Here is a 22,725-nt window from a genome sequence, read left to right as displayed (position 1 = left end):
TTGGTTAAACATACAAGATAAAAAGTTAGGATGTGAGCTGTCTTTAAATAATTTCTGATTCTAGGAGTCTCAGACAAACTCAAGGCTTCAGGAAAATGATTTATTCTATTTGATGTGTAATTTTCTCATTTTTCCTTTATGTTACTGTTTATTTTCTAATTTTATTTATTTATTTTTTTAAAAGATTTTATTTATTTATTTGACAGAGAGAGACACAGCGAGAGAGGGAACACAAGCAGGGGGAGTGGGAGAGGGAGAAGTAGGCTTCCTGCGGAACAGGGAGCCCGATGCGGGGCTCGATCCCAGGACCCTGGGATCATGACCTGAGCCGAAGGCAGACGCTTAACGACTGAGCCACCCAGGCGCCCCAATTTTCTAATTTTATTTTAATAGTTTTATTGACTACCTATATTCTGTTATAAACTTGCTCAGTCCCTTTTGGATTCAAGTGAGAATAATTAATGAGTGTATTCTAATTGATGCTGAAAAATAAGAAAACACGTAGTAAAACATGATCACTTCACATTTTGGAAAAACTTGAAGTGCCCTTCACTTTTTGTTGAGCAGCATCAAAGTGTCAACTACTCTTTGGAGGTTACATTAGGTAACCTATTTCTTATGTCCTCCAAAGAGGAAAAAAGTTCTCTAATGTCATAGATTGGTCGACAAATGCTATTCTGGGGATAAGGAGTCATGGGGGTAGACAGTGCTGACCACAGGAATGTCGAACAGCAAATACTGGCTTTGGGCAAAGCAGCTTTGATGCATAGTGACCTCTTTGAAATGTTGGTACTGGTGGTCCTTGTGGGGACTGCATTACAAAGTGTTTGTCACAGATCGAACATACTATGTGAGAACAGAAATGCAGAATAATGGAGCAATAATACCCTATCTATAAACCAACTATGTTTACAGATTCCCTAAATAACAGGTCAAAATAGGTTTCACGACGGTAAATATTCCAATTGCAATTCTCTGCACAATTTTTCATCTGTCTCATGTATTTTAGGCAAGATTTCTGGGCCATGTGGCTTTTCTAGTAGACTTCATTGACCTGCAACCACCAAGCACAGATCTTGTCATTTATTTACTACAACTGTCTTTAATCTTGAGGACAGTAAGACACTGAAAAGCCTTGGGGTTTCAACATAATAGAATGTTACGCAGGATCAGATTTTCAGATTCTTTGCTTCTCTGTGTGTGTGTGTGTGTGTGTGTGTGTGTGTGTGTTTTGGCCACATTTACCATACTATAAGTCTTTAAATTTGGATCTGTGGTTTCTTCTTTCTTTTTCATCTTTCTTCCTTTCTCTTTTAGTTCACAGCCATGAATGAACCACAGTGCTTCTACAATGAGTCCATTGCCTTCTTTTATAACCGGAGTGGAAAGTATCTTGCCACAGAATGGAACACGGTCAGCAAGCTGGTGATGGGACTTGGAATCACTGTCTGTATCTTCATCATGTTGGCCAACCTACTGGTCATGGTAGCAATCTATGTCAACCGCCGCTTCCATTTTCCTATTTATTACTTAATGGCTAATCTGGCTGCTGCAGACTTCTTTGCTGGGTTGGCTTATTTCTACCTAATGTTCAACACAGGACCCAACACTCGGAGATTGACTGTCAGCACGTGGCTCCTCCGCCAGGGCCTCATTGACACCAGCCTGACGGCGTCTGTGGCCAACTTACTGGCTATTGCGATTGAGAGGCACATTACGGTTTTCCGCATGCAGCTCCACACACGGATGAGCAACCGGCGGGTGGTGGTGGTGATTGTGGTCATCTGGACTATGGCCATTGTCATGGGTGCTATCCCCAGTGTGGGCTGGAACTGTATCTGCGATATCGAAAATTGTTCCAACATGGCACCCCTCTACAGTGACTCTTACTTAGTATTCTGGGCTATTTTCAACTTGGTGACCTTTGTCGTCATGGTGGTTCTCTATGCTCATATCTTTGGCTATGTTCGCCAGAGGACTATGAGAATGTCTCGGCATAGTTCTGGACCCCGGAGGAATCGGGATACCATGATGAGTCTTCTGAAGACTGTGGTCATTGTGCTTGGTAAGTTTTGTCTTGACTGTTAACTTACTTCATGGATTATCAGTGGCTTAATATAAAACCATATTAATTTATGATAGTGGTAGACAAATGAACATACAGGAATTACAAGGGGGATGAGGCACTTTACAACAAATGTCTGGGATGAAGTCAGCATACAAGTCTTTCTACAGTTGCAGAATTGGTTTTGGGGAAATGTCTCAGTGATGTGCTGTAAATAATATGATGTGAAAGGGGTCATTAATGAGTTTAGCTATCAAGTATTGAAAATACTGGCTTTCAAAGGGTTTCCTTACAGCCCAAATTGTTACCCTTGCCTTGTGGTCTCTTTATTACAGATTTTCAGATAGTAAGAGCTTTTATATAATGTGAATATGCTTTCATATATAGTTGTTTTTATGAGACTTTCTAAATAAGTTATCTTTCACATTCTGTAGTTGTAACTATAAACATGCTGAAGTTTTGTATAGATTTGCTGCACAAAATAACATTCTATGGCCATCTTTATGGAAACTTATGTTTTCATCAATTTTCTGTTTTTAGTGGTGGAAATTCATATTTCAAGGTGAAGAGCAAGACTTTATTTTCTATACACTCAGATAACTTCTGCCTTTCGCTATTTTTCTTAGGTGTAAACTCATGGTAAGGATCAGGGGAATATATTTATTCATTTATGTACTCAGAAAATAGTTCTGAGCACCTAATACATTCCAGACCCTATGCTGACTCCTGGCCATGTACCCAAGAAGAGGACAAGCACAGAACATTTCTTTTTGAGCTTAGAATACCTGTTTTAAAAGTTCACCCAGTGAGGGACGCCTGGGTGGAACAGTAGGTTAAGCGTCTGACTGTTGGTTTCAATTTGGGTTGTCATTTTGGGATGGTGAGATTGAGCCCTGTGTTGGGCTGCATGCTCAGTGTGTTGTCTGCTTGGGACTCTCTCTCCCTCTTCCTCCCTACCCCCCATTCTCACTCTCTTTCTCTCAAATAATAAATCTTTTTTTAAAAATAAAAAATAAAAAGTAAAAGTTCACCCAGTGAGAATTTGTTTAAATAATTACCCTACTGAATTACATTTTCTCCACGGGCTACATTCAGATTAATGTTTGACCACAATTTAAAAATATTTAAAAAAATCTTTAGCATTTCATCTTTTCCCATGGAAGTTCACTGGGAAGTTCCTATAAGGCTCGTTGCGTCAATTTGTAGAGCAGTGTTGAATGAATGTAACCTGGATTGTGTGGCTCCTTGGGAAGTCTGGGACTTGTATTAATTTGAGCCACTGGAAAGAGAGCCCTAATTATGGCTAACTAAGCTAACATTCTGGTTGATGCATTAGTCCTGTCCATTTTTGGTTAGGGTGAATGCATCCAGGAGATCATACCTGAGTATCCTGCTTGTGACCCTCTGGTAGACCTCTAAGAATAAAAACAAAACCTTGAAATTGCTGACACAACAGAAGCCCTGTCTTAGTTTACCATGATTGTTATTTTTGTATGAAATTAAGTAACATGAGATATTTTACTTCTGCATTGACTCAAATAGTTTTTTATTTACTGATGTTCTGAATGTTGGTTGAAACTTTTCATATGGGTGTACTTTTTCTATTACTATCTCAAGTACTGCTTATATATAGTTCACAGAAATACCAGTAAACAATGACTGCTGAACTTGAACTATGAACCTAAGTTGTTTTAATTTTGCCCTTTTTATAATGCCTAGCACCTTCTGGTATGTAGTAAGCTTTAATGATTCATATAAAATTAACTTTTGTGCCTCATTGGATTGTTTTATAGGTTAAATGAGAATTATTTTGAGGGTTTATGGGGCAACAGTTTTGGTGTAGATCTGCCCCTAAGTGCCCCTCCCATGCCACCATGCCAACCCCAAACATGAAAATAAGAGAATGTTGCCCTCTGAGGTTTAAACTAGTAGCCTCTATAAAGACTGAATATGGGTAACTATCTCTGGAATGAATAACATGATTTCTGTAGGGGTGTGATGGAAGAAATTTTAGAACATGGAAAACTCCAATCAGGGTGATAGGTGAAGAAATTTGGTGAAGCAAGATGTGTATGTGATTGTAATACGGGAAGGAGAAATTAAATGGACTGCAGCATTTTTGAGAAAAGCAACAAGAAGGGGAGAATGGGTGGCGTGAGGGAATGGGTCGTTGGAAAGCTTAAAATAGGGAAATCACAATCCTCAACAGTCGGATGTTTGTCAAGGTGATGCCTGATACCATTCATACAATGTATTCCTCTGCTTGAATCCTGTGTAGTCATAATGGTTGCATGGAGGACATGGCTTGGTCTTATAGAAACTAGTCTACTCGAAGCTGTTTCCACTGTAAATTCACTTATTGACCATCAGGTCTTGTGGGTGCACATTTGGTTTTTTATATCTGCCCTTTCTGCCAGATTGCCAGCTCTGTGATGGCCGGTAGGGATTGTAATGACGTGTTGTCCATTTTGTCCACATTATTTGTCATAGTATCTGGCACAAAGTAGATGCTTATTAAGTAACTGTTGAATGAATAAGCGTGGTGCAAAACCAAGTCATTGAGCCTTCGAAACTGAGGAACAGAGAGAGCCATGGTGAATTCACTAAGCTAATGCCACTGTATTCAGCCATGGGGCAGAAGCCAGACCTAGCTACACTCCTATCACGTTCGGTGCCTTCCAGACAAATACAACAGCTTGGGAAGTGACTCAGTAATAAGTTTATTTTACTTTCATTTATTGTGGGGATGATTAAGGTTTAATTAATTTTGTTAGAAACCTTCAATGTCCATTTTACCGTGTACTCTGGGTTTCAGACCTGTTCAGTTTCCATGATCAACAAAAGATGTGTTGGCCAACAAGTCAAACTCCTAGGAGTCAACATGAAGTAAAGACATCTTTGAGATGTATCATGGTCATACCGGTAGCAATTTTTCAGAACGAGGTTGTATATAAGCTACTTTTGAGTACTGAATCTTAATATTTTTATTTGTCAAATACGCACCATTAATCATGTGCCTAACCCTACTCTACCTGAGAAATTAGTATTAGTAAAAAACAAAAAACAAACCCCAAAAACAGCCCTACAGAGTATAGGTACCATTATCTATTTGTTACCTTCACTCTCCAGAGGTGACACCTGAGGTCTGGAGAGATGAGGTAACTTGCTGAGGGTCACGCCGCTGGTTAAGGACAGAGGCTAGAATACATTTCAGGCACTCTGGTTCCAGAGTCTTTTTTTTTTTTTTTTAAACTTCCGTGCAATCCTGCCTCTATAATGAAAACAACTATTAGCACATGGCTGTATTTTGTTACAAAGTTCCAACAGCTCTGTGCTACTTAATTGAAACATTGTGATCCCATTAGTTGCCTCGCTGCCTGTGCCTTGTTTCCTGTGATGAAGAAATCTCGAAGGAACATTCCTTTCCTCCTTTTCCTTCTGCTAAAGATGCTCACGACGGTCATTTTGTTAGTCCCTTTCCGGTGCTTGGTGTTGGAGCACCGGGAACCGACTGCTTCTGATTGAGGGAGTGTTTTGCACAAGGTGTAGTTCACTTGAGGGTTCAAGGTCCCGGCAAGAAGTCATGTGATTCTTCCCCAGGCTTGAATTCTCCCTACTTGGCATTTTACCAAGAATTCCTTTTGCGTGTGTTCTGTAGTTGGATCAGAGTGGCAGTCAAGAAGTTCTTCCTTATTTGACCATGGTCTATCTTGAGTTGTAAGTCCTTGCCTTTCTTGCTGTATTCCTCGTGTTGACCCTTGTGTTGGGGATAATTAGAAAAGCAAAGAACCAGGATTTGGAAGGAGAATAATATTTACTGTTGTGGAGGTCTTGGCGTCTTAGTCCCGGGAGAGAGGGACATAAAGCCAAATAAATCCAGGTGGGGCTTATCTCTTTGGGGAGCAAGGAGGAGTCATGGTTTTTTCCAGTTTGATCTGCTCTGGCTGGAAATGATCACCACTGAAGCCAAATTACTACTTATTACCTGTGTACTCTGTGCCAGGGTCAATACCTGGCACCACTCTTCATGCACCGTTTCTAATCTTACACCAAGGAAAGTTGCATTTCCCCTGTTTTATACTGAGGGAACTGAGTTAAGTTGGGGCAAGGAACTTGTTCAAGATCATACATTTTGTCAGTGGCAGAAGTGGAATTGAGCTGTCCGGTGGTCATAGACCATGACCCACCATCACGGGGCACTGGCTCTCCGCACACCATACAAGAAACTGTTACTGGTGGTAATAATAGTGGTGGTGACCAGCTGAGTTGAATGAAGCCCATTGTTTTGTGTTCACGCCAATGAAAGATAATTTAGCCAGTATCCTGTTAGCAAATCTTTATGTACTTCTCTATTTAATTCAACAAACATGTTGAGTGCTAATGATCGTGCTAAGGGATAAAAAGATGAAGAAGGTGAACTCCATTTTACAGAGCTTAGGGTGCAGTAGAGGAGATAAAGAGCTACGGAAGCCGTTGGGGCCACATGCTAGTAGAGGTATGGGCAGAGTGATCCCAGGTGGAGGGAGGGGAGGCCTCCCAGAGAAGGCAGTACGGAGCGGAGGTCTCGATGCCTGTGGAGGACTTGGCCATTCTGTAGGATGCAGGCGGAGAAGCTAAGCAATGGCAGGAGCAGTGTTCCTCACCTCTGGGGAACCGAAGTAGTCAGGTGTCACTAGAGTGTGGTGGGGGTGCTGGAGAGCTGTGACTGGAGAGTCAAAGCCTTCATAACATACCAAGGCATTTAGGCTTCTGTCCGTAGGTGATCAAAGGTGGTGAGGGTTTCTCCAAGATAACACCAATTCCTTATAGGGGCTATCGTGTAATTTGTCATCCAAATGGAGATGCTTTGGGTAGTGAAAACAGGCACTAACTGGTTGGAATGCAGGAGAAACAGGTGTAAACCAGGTCTGGGCAATGCAGGATGTGTGGTCACTCTACTTCTAGGTTCTGCTTTTTGTTTGTTTGTTTATATTCTTTCCACATTTTCTTTTGGCTTTTTAAATGTAGATTTCAACACTGGATTTGATCTGTTATATAGATGGTGAAGAACTTCTGTTTTTTGTTTCTGTTTTGTTTTAAAGCAAGGCTCTATCCAGATTTAGAATTTTAGAGCTGAAAGAGTCCTTGTAAATTACAAATAGAACAAAACAAATGACACCATCCAACTCCCTAATTGTACAAAAAAAGAGAGAGAGAGAGACTGAAGCTCCCAAGCTAGTTGAGAAATTTAGATCTGAATTCTCTGGTGGCCCAAGCCAAGATCCAGGTTTGACTGGATCTTGACTGACTGACTGACTTCCAGAAAGGTTCTCTTCACTACATATGTCTCCATGTTGTTCAGTTCCATCCACAGTTGCCATCATTTTCTTCCTTGTGAACATCAGCATGTATTTATGGGGCTAGCCAGCCACCCACGGTGTGTGTGTGTGTGTTTTCTCAGTTAATATTCATCAAGGTAGATGACTCTGGGATCTATCTCGACTCTGCCATTAACCATCTGGGTGATTCTGGGCAAGTCACTTTCTCTGTGCATTAACTTCTCTGTACTTTCATCTGTAGGAGGAAGTTGGCTAATTTGATTTCCAAGATTACAGTTCTGCTTATTACTCTGTCAACAAAACGATAAGGACATAACTATCATGGATCAACCACGTAGAATTCTCTAGTAGAAAACACAGAAATAGAAACGGAATAATAGCAGGGGATTATGATCTTTCTCCATATCACCTTCTTTTTTATTTATTTATGTATTTGACAGAGAGACACAGTGAGAGAGGGAACGCAAGCAGGGGGAGTGGGAGAGGGAGAAGCAGGCTTCCCGCTGAGCAGGGAGCCCAGTGCGGGGCTTGATCCCAGGACCCTGGGATCATGACCTGACCTGAAGGCAGACGCCTAACAACTGAGCCACCCAGGCGCCCCTCCATATCACCTTCTTTAATAATTAGCTTTCAATCTCTATTCCCCATTAAAGGGAGTGGCACATTTATAGAGGATAATCTCAAATGAATTGTTTTGCTTTACTCTCCCATAGAGAGCTCTGTGACGGGAAGAGAAGGCTTCCCAGTCGGTCCCGTCGCTAGAGGAAAGGAGTGGATACAAGAGGCTCTTATTCCCTGGCCACCGGTGACCAGCTACACATCCTGTTGCTCTGCAGAAGAACCAGAGCCACCCCAAGTCTCCTGAGGTCCCTGTGGCATCCCTGTTAAGACCTCTTTGAGGTGGAACCTAAGAGAATATTCATGAGAGCCCTGATTGTCTGGCCAGCCCTGAGGCTGGCTTGGCACCCTGGGTGTGGTCAGGAGAGACACCCCACAGAAGCCCCACAGTGCTGCCCAGACCCCAAGTCCTCGGCCCTGGTCAAAAGCGAAAACAACTTTCAAATACCAGTTCTTTATACCCTTTTGTTGCCCAGCTCCATTCAAATATTTTTACTCAGAAGAAACTTTTAAACAGAAACAAAAAATAAAAATACCACATAAACCTCACAGAGTTTCTTTTGAGGTGTGGACAGAGTAGCCAGAACATGAAGCTCTTTCTTATTTTAGGTCTGATTCAGACTTTGTATTCCTGGCGGCTCCTGTCCCCATATGAATGCTGCACAGACATTTGTCCTTATCTTTAAAGGTCCTAGAGGATGCAAAGATTCCTAGACTGGTGTGTGGTGACCCCTGGGAATCCACTGTTGCTGAGGGCCTGAGAGCTTAGGTTTGGAATAAGATAGGCCAGAGTTGAGAATTCAAGTTCTGACTCTTCTCTTACTCATTTCGTAACCGTGAGTGGGTGATTTAATCTCTCTGAGCCTCAGTTTCAGAATTAATAGAAGAAGCCTAGTAGGACCTTTCTCAAGTGATTAGGAGCACTTGATGAGCTGACTCGCGTGAAGCAAAGGTAGCCAGGGTCCAGCTAATGTAAAACACTGAGTGGTAGCAAATATCCTCATCACTATTAGGTCTTGTCGGCATGTGCACCTTCCCCTTTTCTCTCCTCCTGCCATACCCACAGACCAGCAGATGTACGACAGTGGATTTGGTGGTTGAGATAGTGCTTCCTTTTTATGACATGGTATAAAAGTCCTACTGTGTTTCGGCAGCTCTTGGCTCCAATAACAGGCGGTACTTTTTATTCGGCCTGGCCGTTGCTTTTCCAGAGATTTATCTGTACTGCAGAGGTGTCTGCATCTTACTTCCTGAGCCTCGGCTCTATGTATTGGAAGTCCTGTTAGCATCATAAGTAATGGCAGTTTTGACCTGGTAACTCTCTGAAGATTAAATGGCGTTAACCATTAAAATGAATTTTGAAAAAAAAAAAAAAAAAGAATTTGAAATGGAACAGGCCCCTCTGCCAATATCTATTAGAAGGGGTCATCAGGGGGCGCCTGGGTGGCTCAGTCGTTAAGCATCTGCCTTCGGCTCAGGTCATGATCCCAGGGTCCTGGGATCGAGCCCCGCATCGGGCTCCCTGCTCCATGGGAAGCCTGCTTCTCCCTCTCCCACTTCCCCTGCTGGTGTTCCCTCTCTCGCTCTGTCTCTCTCTGTCAAATAAATAAAATCTTAAAAAAAAAAAAAAGGGTCATCAGGGGGCGCCTGGGTGGCACAGTCGGTTAAGCATCCGACTCTTGGTGTCAGCTCAGGTTGTGATCTCAGAGTGGTGAGATCGAGCCCCACGTCGGGCTCTGTGCTCAGTGCGGAGTCTGCTTAACACCTTAACACTCTCTCTCCCTCTGCCTCTGACCCTCTGCTACCCCTGCACCTCTCCCCATTGCCCTGCTCGTACACGCGCTGTCTCTCAAATAAATAAATCTTAAAAAAAAAAAAATAAAAGGGTCTTCAGTTCCTTCAGATGGATGTGCTGTGCTTAGGGCACAGCTGACAGCCCAGCCACCATTTAGGGCACCATTCTGTTTGCTTTTGACCTACAGTGAGGGACCATGTTTGGCATAAATGGAAGAATAGCCAGAGGTTGGGGTCATGACACCTTATTGCTGTTCTCTGTTCAGGCCCAGCTTTACAGTGTATCCAGCTAGGATTACCTTAGTTGGGGCCTCATCACTGTTCACCTGGAAAGAAAAGGATAAAAGATATTTAACTCCTAATTTCTCACTGCTACTTCATCAGTCTCCTTGGAGTATCATTATGGACATTCCATGATGGCGGGGCTTTATCTTATTTCCCAGCACCTAGAACAGGGCCTAGCAGTTAGCCAACTCTAGATATTTGTTGAATAAATCAGTGAAATATACCTTTTATTCTGTATAGAATTTTGCAGGCTCCCTAGTAACAATAGAAATATACCTGTATAGCTTGAAATTCAATGTATTAATGAGCCTCATTCAAAGGGGTGTTTATTATAAGGTAGTTATAATAAGGCAGTTCCACATCCTGCCTGTCAAGGACATTTTTTTAGGCTGGGTTCCAGCCTGAGCTTGTTAATAATAGTTTATTTTGCCAACAGACATGTATTGAATGTCTAATAGGCCCTCTGTTAAGGAGGAGGGATGCAAAGATCAGTGAAAATACAGGCCCTGTTCTCAAGGAGCTCTCGTTTTAGTAGATCAGGATAGATAATTTAAGTAAATGCAATATAGTATGGTAAATAAAATACGCAAGGTGCTGTGGGAATGCTGTCTTCCCATTGGGCAGTATCAGGAAAGACTTCATGATGGTGATTAGGAGTTACATCTTAGATGATATATTAGCGTTTGCCATGTGAACCCCAGCAGAGAAATAATTTCAGTAAGATATTCTTGGTATTCTGAGTTGAATTAAATATTCAGTCACCTCCTTATGTTACAGTTAATGTCACTTAGATATGACAGTAACTCCTGTTAGGCTTGCAAATCTGCTGGGGGCGGGAGGGAAAGCTTGCATAATTTTAAGACAATATTGTGCATATCATTTTTTGGCCTACGTTTGTGCACTGGTATAATACATTTTTTTTTAATTGGCCATAGTAAGCAGTTTCACATGCAATTGTTTGTAAAGTAAATGAATTTGGTTACAGGAAAGGGATGAATTTCTACATGTGCAAACTAACATCCTGTGGGAAGTAAGAAGGGCTCTGTAGTGACATGTATGTTTCAGGACCTGAAAGATTATTGCCAGGAAATAGTGACACCTACACTTACAATAAACACACGTATGTGCATGGGAATTGCCAGATTTAGCAAATAAAAATAATGTTTATGGGATGTGCTAAGAAAAGTACTCATTGTTTATCTGAAAGTCAGATGTAACTGGGCATGATACATTTTATCTGGCAACCCCAGTACACAGCGGTGAGTGGGAACAAAAGCATTTTAGATGGCAATCAGCTCTCTCTGCGGAGATTTTTCTCTTACAGGTTTCCATATTATCCTGAGGTCGATTTAAGTACAAGAAGGGTTTTGCTTATTTAATACTTCTGATTTTTATTTTGAGTTGTCTAGAAATAAAGGGGCATAGCTGGTTTATAGAATCTTCTGTCTGTGTCTCAGAAGCTGTGTAGGCTTATGAGCGTACTGTATGCCACATACATCCAGTTCAAAACGGAATTATTCTCCCCTTTTACACATTCTTTGTCAAGCTCTTTGAAAAAAAGTATTTTAATGAAGTTTGTTTTTCCATAGAAACAAAGGATTTTTTTTTTCTTGTGTTTGTACCTTTGATATTTTTTTCCTTTGAGGTCTAAATTACAGCCTTACGCCTCTGAGAAGCTACTTTTTATTCATGTATTTTAGTGCAGATGATAGTGTCTAGACTGAGTGTGGTCATGGCTTTACTTAAACCCTGGCAGGTCTCCTCCGCCAATAGAGGAGTTATTGTGATGATCCAAAGCAAATAAGAAGCTCTAATAGGGTGACAGAGCAGTCACAGGGTCTTTTTTGAAGAAGTGGGATTTAATCTGGCATCGGGAGACTGGAAATTCATGGCTTCACCTATTTATCCTGTCCAAGCAGACCTTTGCTGACAAAAAAACACTGCATTTTAAGCAGGGTTTTCCATGAGTTCATTCTAAATGGGTATTTCTGCACTTCAGAAAGCTGCTCTTCATGCGACCAGGCATGAATTCATCTGCTCGAGTTGTTTTCCTTTCTTTTAGGAGAGGGAAGATACACTTAGGAGCCCAGCCTTCCAGGACCTGCCCAGGAAACTGATGAAGTGAAAAGTTGACAAGCTTTTGCGGCAGCCAGCAAGTGATTCACCATGTTACACTGCAGGGATTTGCTTTGCTAACCTTGCTGAGCACGTGATACCCTGGAATGCTCCTTTGTATATTGCCCCAGCCCCAAAGGAAAAGCCATGCTATAAATTGAGCTGGAATTAGTGAGTTTCAGAACAAAAACAGGAGTCTGTATTTGGACATTCTTCAAAGAACATATGTATGATCAAATACACAGAAGTTGTAGAGATGAGAAGTGCTAGCTTTATTTAATTTGGCAAATTCTAATGTCTTGGTCGGAGGTGGGGGGGCAAGTGAAGACGTTTTCATAAAAATAAATTATTTCCAAAATACCATGCATGTACTCTAGCATATTCACAAGTACCAATACATAACATGTTATTTAAAATGCAAGAGAATGCTGTGGAAACGAAATGTGAGTAGTAAGTCTAAGATAACAAGACTGCTATAGTTCTGTAATGGAATTTTTTTTTTTTAATTATTTGAGAGAGAGAGAGAGAGCGCGAGCAGGGTGAGGGGCAAAGGGAGAAGCAGACTCCCCGCTGAGCAGGGAGCCCGACGTGGGGCTCGATCCTGGAACTCCGGGATCATGATCTGAGCCAAAGGCAGACGCTTAACCGACTGAGCCACCCAGGTGCCCCTGTAATGGGATTTCTTAACATTGTAGTTCAATCTGATTGGGTTCTGTTACTTTTAAGGCTAATGCCTTATGTAAATTTAAAAGACATTAGAAGCAGGAGCAGAGAAAATTAGAAACTGAATTAGAAAATACATTAATTTATATAGTGATCTGTCTGTAATCCATTACATAGTAAGTGATCTAACTATTACAGTATAATACATGTCCCGTGTGTTGCCCCTCAGCACAGACTTACAGCTTTAATAATAGTGTTGTAGGTAGCTTTATTACTCTGTAACTTATTGAGGTTATGGAATACTTTGACCCATTGTTTTGTGTAGATCTCAAGGACATTTTTGTACTGTCTTTTTACGTATACATATTGATATCAGAGTAACATTTTTGTTGAGAAGGTATTTTCTGAAGTATATATAAGTAGTCTATTTTAATTACTTCAACAATTTAATATATAGCACAATTAAAGCATTTCTAGTTTGCTACTTTTTTCAGATTTAAAAATCTGAAATTTTTAAGAGAATCACATGTTTTTGTATAGATTGTAAAACGACTTAATTTATCAGGTTTTTATTTTTTTGAACATATCAGATTGTAACAAAATGTCTACCATTGTGAGTTTTCATTTTTCCTCCCACATTGACTTTTCCTTGGCCTTACTTTATAGCTAAATTTTATAAAAAATACTTGATTTGGAGGGGGTTAATTAGTAACAAGTGTTATTACAGTTTGGCTGTTAATTTTATTTTTAATTAAGTTTTTCTACCAATTTCAACTTTTCCTGAGTCGATATTTATGGTTTTGTTTCTTTTTTTTTTTTTAACTTATGATGTATTATTTGTTTAAGAGGTACATGTCTGTGATTCAACAGTCTTACACAATTGACAGCGCTCACCATAGCACATACCCTCCCCAATGTCCATCACCCAGAAATAATAATGGTTAACATTTGAGGGCTTACTAGATCAAGACTCATTAAATCCTATTACTTTGCCCCAAATATATATAATATAAAACTTTCAAGCAAGAATCTTAATCTCTCTGAATTTCAATTCCCTCATCTGGCACATATGGATAATACATTTTTGTGAAGATCATATATGATAGTGATTGTGAAAGCTCTTTTTATAGGAAGTGTCACATAAATGTAAGTTATGAATGTTTTTGCAGCTGCAGCTTACAGAGCAGTGACCCAAAAAAAAGTTTGGAATGCTAAGCAAGAAATGTGATGTTGTGTGGTTGCAAAGGCATTAACTATATTCTAACTTCCAGTTTGCCGCTTACTTTGGGCAATCCACTTGTGATTGTCTTCATCTGGACCACGGAGGGCTTCACTCTGTCGGTGTGTCTGCAGGTGTGGCCCAAGGACCACCAGCATGTGAATCACCTGGGCTGCTTGTTGAACAGGCTGATGGCTGGGCCCTAGCCCAGACCTGCTGAAGCAGGATCTCTGTGGTCGCATCCAGTCATCCATAGTTGAGTCACGTAGACCTGGCGTTAAACCTGACCTTGCTTGTTTCTAAAATCTATTTTTCACCTTTCCTACTCAAAGAGACAGATTATGGGTACCACTTACACGGTGAGTTAGGGCTGGCGATTACCCCCACACTTGTGTTTATAGACTCGCTTTGCAAGCGGTAGAATGAGGAGAGAAAGGTAACGGAGGTTGGAGTTAGGGAGAAAATAGTATTAGTAAGATAAGATGCTTGGCTCTTGAAAAGCTTACTATAAAGAAGATTGATATTTTTGCACTAAATAGACTTTACTCTCAACATATTTGAAATATCCACGCTAATTGTTAGCACCCAAGGAAAATTTGTCACCTGTGATTTAATGACTGAAAATGCAGCTGACTTACTATAGAGGTCCCTTGAGAAATCATGGCAGGTCTAAGATTTTTTTCAGGTAGGCATGTAATTTTCTGTTCCAAGGAGAACATTTTTATCCCCCCTCCCCCACCCAAGAGAGGAGATAAGGCAACCATGTTCTTTTTTGGGGGGTTAACCTGATGCAGTTGTGTGTGTCTGCATGGAGACCTTTACAGAGAAGGACAGATTGATCATTTAGTTGTTCACAGGTTAAAGAATATTCTGTCCCTGCTATTCCTTCATTTTCTTCTGGAGGCAGCCTGGCATAAAGAGCATGGGATTAGGATGGGTATGTCCATGGGTTAAAAATCCCAGTTCAGCTGACAAATCAGCTTTGACCCTGGATAATATTTTTGACCTTTCAGAGCTGTTTTTCCCTACTGGGGGGAGAGCATTACTTATCACTCTCTCCTCAAATGGGGAGGTTATTTTGAGAATTAAATGACGTATGTTAAGTGCTTACAATCTTGTCTGGCACCTGTTCAAGCGAACATGCTTCCCTGTTATTCTGCATTCATCAAAGTTCTACCTGCAACGGGCTGCGATTAATCTTTTGAACTGTTTTCCCAGCATGGTCATTTATTGGAGCCATTTAGCCTCTTTTATACGCCTATATTATCACTGGTGGCATTTTCTCCCTGTCTGCCCATAGAAATGGAGCTGAGAACCCTATATGGGGATTCAACCCATTAGTTTGTCCATTCATCTATCCATGTAGATCTAGAATGTACATCTATCCATGTAGATCTACATCTATTTGTCCATGTACATCTATCCATGTAGAATCTTAGAAACTTGGTATGGAATGAGACAAGGATCATGGGATTTATACCCTCTTACAAAGCCAGAAGAACATGTGGTCTTTCAGCCTCTGCTCAAACACCTTGGATTCATGGAGCATTCCTGTCTCTCTAGAGACCAGACTATCCTCAGATATAGATGGACTATTACAGAAATTTAGCCACAGTCTGGGATGGAACTCTTTTCTCGGGTACCACTCACTGGATCTAGTTATTGCCTCTTAGTGCCATAAAGAACACTGCAAGTATTTACAAACTATTTCAGTTCACATGACCTATATTGCCTTTTGTGTGTTGGAATAACTAATACCCAAATGTATAATCCCTGCTCATTTACCAGTATGACCCAACTACAAGGCAGGACGGGAGTAAAGTAATGACAGATAGAGTTATAAGCAAACATGGCCCTGCCATCCTAAAGCCCGCAGTCTGGTAAGAAAGATTCCATGTGTATATAGATGATTACTGTAAAAGGCAGGAGGTGACAAAAATTCCAAAAAAAGAAGTATAAAGCTATCTAAAAATGGAGAGAAGGGAGAGAATCCTGTCAGTATAATCAGGAAAGCTTTATGTAAATGAGGTTTTGAGTGTTACAGTGTAGGTGATGATGGAGGAATGAGGTATTGTTGGACTGCATTTACCTCTTTTACATACTGAACCCATTTTTAATATTTAGGACTTTTTTTTTTATTACAAGGTAACACATATTCGTCAAGAGGGAAAGAAGGGAAGATGAAGAAAATTAAAAAATTAGGACGCCTGGGTGGGTCAGTCGTTAAGTGTCTGCCTTCGGCTCAGGTCATGGTCCCAGGGTCCTGGGATCAAGCCCCACATCAGGCTCCCTTCTACGCGGGACGCCTGCTTCTCCCTCTCCCACTCCCCCTGCTTGTGTTCCCTCTCTCACTGTGTCTCTCTCTGTCAAATAAATAAATAAAATCTTTAAAAAAAAAAGAAAATTAAAAAATTAAAATTTAGAATTCTAAACATTTTAGAGAAAAAGCAAAATATTAAAATGAATACAGTTTCTTTCCAGTCCTTTATTTTAATGAATACTTTTCAGTTGAGATTATATAGTACAGTTTTGTTGCACAATTTAAAAAAATACCCTGTGCTTGTTAATGCCATTAAGTAATCTTTAAAAACATGAGTTTTCTTTTTATTATTGAAGTATAATTAACATACAGTATTCTATTATTTTCAGGTATACTATATAGTGATTCAACTATTCATTACTCAGCATTCATCAAGACAAGTGTACTCTTAATCCTGGTCACCTATTTCACCCATCCCCACACCCAGTTCCCTTCTGGCAACTACCAGTTCTCTGTATTTTAAGAGTCTGGTTTGTTTGTTTGTTTGTTTGTTTGGTCTCCTTTTTTCTTTGCTCATTGTTTTGTTTCTTAAATTCCATGTATGAGTAAAATCATATGGTATTTGTCTTTCTGACTTATTTCAGTTAGCATCACACCCTCTAGGTCCATCCATGTTGTTGCAAATGACAAGATTCATTCTTTTTTATGGCTGAGTAATATTCCTCTGTGTGTGTGTGTGTGTGTGTGTGTGTGTGTACTTATGTACGTATGTACATACACCACATAGTCTTTATCCATTCATCACATATTGATGGACACTTGAGTTGCTGCCATAATTTGGCTATTGTAAATGATGCTGCAGTAAACATAGGCGTGTATCTATTTTTTTCAAATTCATGTTTTCGTTTTCTTTGGGTAAATACCCAGTAGTGGAATTACTGGATCATATGGGAGTTGTGTTTTTAAATTTTTTGAGGAACCTCCATACTGTCTCCCACAGTGGCTATACCAGTTTGCCTTTCCATCAACAGAGCACAAGGGTCCTTTTTCCTCCAGATCTTTGCCAACACTTGTTATTTCCTGTGTTTTTCGTTTTAGCCATTCTGACAGATGTAAGGTGATAATATCTCTTTGTGGTTTTGATTTGCATTTCCCTGATGATTAGTGATGTTGAACATCTTTTTGTGTGTCTGTGGGTCATCTGTATGAAAACATGAGTTTTCTACACAGACTTGAGACATTCCAAGTGATCAGTGGGCATTTAGGTTTTATGTCTCTCTCTCTGCTGTGATAAATAACATTGAGATAAATATTATCTATTTTTTTTAAGATTTTATTTATTTGATAGAGAGTATAAGCAGGGGGAGCTGCAGGCAGAGGGAGAGGGAGAAGCAGGTTCCCCGCTGAGCAGGGAGCCCAGTGCTGGGACTTGATCCCAGGACCCTGAGATCATGACCTGAGCTGAAGGCAGACGCTTAACCGACTGAACCACCCAGGCGTCCTGAGATAAATATTATCTAATGTGAATCTTTACTGTCCTCACTGGGACTTTATGAATCTTGATTACTAGTGTTCTCCATAAAGTGTATACCAATTTACACTTTTAACACAAAGGAATGAGAATATTTTGTTACATTCATGCCAGTATTTGGATGGATGGCTTTTTTTTTCTCTTAATGGTGCCATGTTGTAACCATTCACATTATTTTTATTCATGAGCACAGACATTAGCAGGCCTGGAAAAGAAATAGAAGCTTTTCCAGGATTGAGAAACTAAGAATCAACAAAACTGGGAATGCATTTAGTCCCATTTAAATATCTGTACCACTTTGAAGTATGTTGTTCCATGTAAAAGTCTAATGTATATTTATTTCTCTGGAAACCTACAGGCCTAACAACTGAACAGTATAGCACAGGGATAACAGTGTTACCTCCGAAGTGCCAACTGCCTGGATTTTAGTCCTGACCTTAATACATAGCAGTGTCATCTTGGGCCATGGATTCAGTTGCCCCATGCTTTCATTTCTTCGTCTGTATAAGGAGAGGTAGGGCAGAAACAGAAAAGCCTCAAAAGATCAGTAAGATGATTATATAAGATGCCAGGAATGTAAGTACTTGGTAGATACTATGGTATACAAACTTGGTGTTTGTATAGAATGATCATACTGCTGTGTAGAAACCTAAAGTCCCTGGATTAGTCCTCATTGTGGTGGATCTTTATTCATTATATTGTGAGAAGAAGAGGCAGAGCAGAAGGATCGGGACCCGTTGTGCTTTCGGGACTCAGTGGGACAGGTTTTCCTTGGATTGGGTGGGGCTTTCATCTCAGGGATCCTGAAAGTCTCTGGAAACCGCTCAGTTCTGAGATCCCCCACTTTTCTGTCTTCCCTAGATGACTTTAGTCCTAAATGCAGAGGTTCCCATAATTTCTCAGTGTCCTTATTTCCATTTTTTTCACAGTGCTGAATAAATACATGAGTTTAATTTATTAAGCAGTTAAATCAACTTAATAAGCATATAATAAGCATATACAGTTCCTGGGTTGCATGGGTGGCTCAGTTGGTTAAGTGGTTGACTCTTGATTTTGCCTTGGGTTGTGGTCTCGGGGTCCTGGGATTGAGCCCTCTGTTAGGCTCTGTGCTCAGCGGGGAGTCTGCTTGACAAGGTTCTCTCTCTCCCTCCCTCTCTCTGCCCCACCTCCTCCTCCCCCCTTTCTCTCTCAAATAAATAAATCTTAAAAAAAAAAAAAAAACAACAAACCAAGTACACAGTTCCTGATAAACTAGCAGACATTTTGTACAACAGCAACAACAAAAATAAATTGAAAGAAAAGATCATTTTTATCTAATTCTTAACAGCAACTACTAAGGGCTGTGGGCACCTTTTGATCACTGTGCCACTTCTCAAAACTTGGACTCAAATCAAATACCACCATCCTCATTTCCTGTTCCACAGTGAGTTTTAGGCAATATTTGATTTTTATTATAGCAGACAATATTGCAAAAACATGTCACAGAAAGGAATTTAATGCCATCTAATGTTGAAACTGTGAATTACTTCAAGCTGGGAGTTTTCACATGGTCTCTGACAGATGTTGAGTGTCACTGATTCCCTCAAACTTAAAATATCTGGCAGTGCTCTTTTTTTAAATTAACTGTGGAACCCTAAGGTGCCTTGGGGTGCAGTTTGGGAACCAAGGCCCTACTGTATTTCTGTTTTCTGGATTTACTTCAGTTTTGTTTTCTTCCAGCTATTTGCCACCTCTTGTTCTCTGGTTCCTGTTTTTATTTATTTCTTGGTTCTAGCCATCTCATTTCCTTCCCCTTTGTGTAGGGCTGTTCTCTGTCTGGTCTCCTATCCAGCAGCACTGGTCTGTGTGCGGTTGTTGCTGGACTTCCACAGCCCTAGATGCAGCTGTGGAGATCCTGATACAGTTTGGTAGATGGCCGAGGTCAGTCACGGGGCTCTAAATCTGACAGGACTTTTTCAGTTCCCAACTCTGGGGAGTATACTTTCCACTGTAGCCTGCCTAAATGGCATGCCAGTGATGTGGCTTCTCTTTACATGTCCGTCGGTGGTACTCTCCCACGGTGTGAGTGGACATGCCCTCCACACCAGACCTCCCAACTCCTCAGAGGCAGTCTTTGCTTTATAGCAACAGAGAACTGCCCAGACCACAGCTCACTGCCGCTGTTCTTGGCCTGTCAACCCAGAAAATGTAGTTGAAACCGTTGAGTGGTTACTTGTGGGCTCTGGATTAGACTGCTTCCTTTTGTATCCCAAGTTTACCACTTCTCCATTTCCCGAAGCTCCATGTTCCTCATCTACAAAATGGAGATGATAATAGGCCTTAATTCATGTGAGAATCAAGTGAGAAAATGTGCGGTGCTCTTGGTGTCCTGCCTGACGTTAATAAATTATTGAGGCCCTGAATAAATGTTAACTGGTTCTGATACTTTTTTCTGACAGTAACTATGAAATTTACTTCCAAATATTTTAAATTTTGTTAGGAATAAGGTAACCACTCATTTTTTAAATTTAGTGACTGTCTTTGCCAATTGATGAGAGAGCATCAATTATTAAACATGAAGAAGAACTTTGCATTCTTGTAACATTGGGTTTATATGAACTAAAGTATCTTCACACACCTATATAATCTCTTAAAACTCTCATGACAGGGGTGGCTCAGTTGGCTAAGCATTCGACTCTCGGTTTCAGCTCAGGTCATGATCTCAGGGTGTGGGATCGATCCCCGCATCGGGCTCCCCACTCAGCATGGAGTCTGCTTCTCTTTCTCTCTCAAATAAATCTTTTAAAAAATTCTCATGACATTATACATGTATATCTCATAGGTTTGACAGTGCAAATATTATTTTGCCCATTACAGAGGTGATCAAACTGAGTCAAGAGATTATTCATTCATTATTGCTGAAGATTATTCATTATTTGTTGGAGTCCACACCCTCACTCAGGATTTGTAATTTCAGAACTAGCACTCCATATTTGCTCTGTTGCTTCCTTTTAATATTTCACAAGTTAGAAATGGAAAAGGAAGGAAGGAAGAAAAGAGGGAAGGAAAAGAAAAGGTGACTGTTACTTGTGATTTTTGTAAGCAATGAAAATTTGCCATTTCTGCTGGGTCCAGTACATCTCAGTGTGACAGTAGTTTTAATTAGTGTATAGGAATCACAGCAGTTTGAAGGAACATTACCAATGTTTTGTTGCCAGAAATAATTTCAGAAGAGAAAATGCTTGGCCTTTTTGCTGCATAGCAAAAAACATTGTATTCACCACAAAAAAAACATAATACAAGGGGGCACCTGGGTGGCTCAGTTTGTTAAGCGGTTGCCTTCGGCTCAGGTCATGATCTCGGGGTCCTGGGATCAAGCCCCGTGTGTCGGGCTCCCTGCTCAGCAGGGAGTCTGCTTCTCTCTCCCCCTGCCGCTTGCCCTGCTCGTGCTCTCTCGCTCTCTTGCTCTCTATCAAATAAATAAATAAAATCTTTTTAAAAAAATTTTAATTTCAGTTTCTGATGAACAGAAAAATGCCTCAGGGAAAGAGTCAAACTTTGTCCTCTCCCTGTCTTTCTTTTTTTTTCCGCAAGTGTTCACATTCCTAAGCCATTCACCCATTCTAGAGCCATTGCTGCCTAACCACGTTTTGGGCACAGTGGCATGGAAATACATCGTCAGGGTATAATTTCGCACACAGCAGAGAGAACATGCTATTATGGAACTGAGTCTCCTCTGGGTAGCCTGGTGGTAGGCTGTGTTTTGATTTCAGTGTTAAAATGGAAGTAAAACCCAGGCTCCTCCTCTCAGGTCTGTTAGAAACTTGCTGGATCCATGCTCGTTGGGTGGTTTTCATGTCCAAATGGCAGGTGAGGGAGAAGAAATGGTCTTCTAGTGTCGGGCTCGAAGGCATTGACTTGAATGCTGAATCACGGTAATAATCTAAAAATGGAGTTTGATTCTCTGCTTGTCTGACTAGGAAATTGTGGAAGTCACAGGTTGGCCAGGCTAAACATGTCCTGGCCTACTAGAGGCTGGTTTCCTGGGGGGGGGGGGGGGCGCAAGCAGGCACTGAATCCTCACAGGGACACCATGTGGTGGTCTTCCAGACAAGTGTCATGGACATAGTGGCAGCAGCTTGAGTTTAAGTATCTGCAACATTTAATGTGAGAGAGCTCGACTAAGTATGATGTGAACAGCTAAGAGTGATGTCAGTCATGCCTCAATAAAATGGTTTTAAAAACATTAAAGCTACAAAAAAGAATCTAGGTGGTACATACCTAGAAACTCTCAAGGGAAAGAGTCTGAAGTCTCCATTCCACTTGTTTTTTGTTTGGCTAATACTATAAGCAATTCCCATGCAAACTGACTCTCTTGAGATGTTGGATTCATTTTCCATGCTGCATAACAGATTGCCACAAACTCAGTGGTAAAACACCCATTTATTTTATCTCCGTGTCTGCAGGTCAGAATTCCAGGCACGCCTTTGTGGGTTCTCTGCCCAGGGTCTCACGAGGCTGAAATGAACTCTTGGGCTGGGCTCTGTTCTCCTTGGGAGGCTGGACTAGGGGAGGATCTGCTTCTGAGAGCCCTCAGGTGCAGGCAGAGCTTATTTCATTGTGTCCATAGAATTCACAGCAGCTTGCTTCTTCAAAGTCAGCAAGGAAGAGAGAGTGAGTCTATGCTGGTTCTATTCTAGTCTCTGGCTTCTAGATTCTTTTTAAAAGAGTTGACTTGATCAAGTCCAGCTGACCCAGGTTAATCTCCTTTTTGATCAACTTAAAGTCAGTTTAATCACATCTGGAAAATCCCTTCACCTTTGCCATACAATGGAACCTAATCAAGAGAGTGACTCCTATAACCATTGCCATATTCCG

At 40.8% G+C, this 22,725-nt stretch overlaps 1 protein-coding gene across 8 annotated transcripts in view; it reads left to right on the top strand.

Annotated features, from left to right (window-relative positions):
• The window catches only part of LPAR1 (lysophosphatidic acid receptor 1), a 133,695-nt gene that overhangs the window by 77,160 nt on the left and 33,810 nt on the right, over nucleotides 1-22,725 (top strand). For all 8 annotated transcript variants that reach the window (XM_078061591.1, XM_078061593.1, XM_078061589.1 and 5 more), the window contains one exon: nucleotides 1,318-2,065. In XM_078061591.1, the coding sequence (XP_077917717.1) occupies nucleotides 1,318-2,065 (748 nt within the window). The remainder of the gene's footprint in view (nucleotides 1-1,317; nucleotides 2,066-22,725) is intronic.

Source organism: Halichoerus grypus, chromosome 14, assembly GCF_964656455.1.
Source record: "Halichoerus grypus chromosome 14, mHalGry1.hap1.1, whole genome shotgun sequence".
Lineage (NCBI taxonomy): Eukaryota > Metazoa > Chordata > Mammalia > Carnivora > Phocidae > Halichoerus > Halichoerus grypus.
The sequence above is the reverse complement of the archived record's forward strand: the minus strand, read 5'-3'. Positions and strand labels throughout refer to the sequence as shown.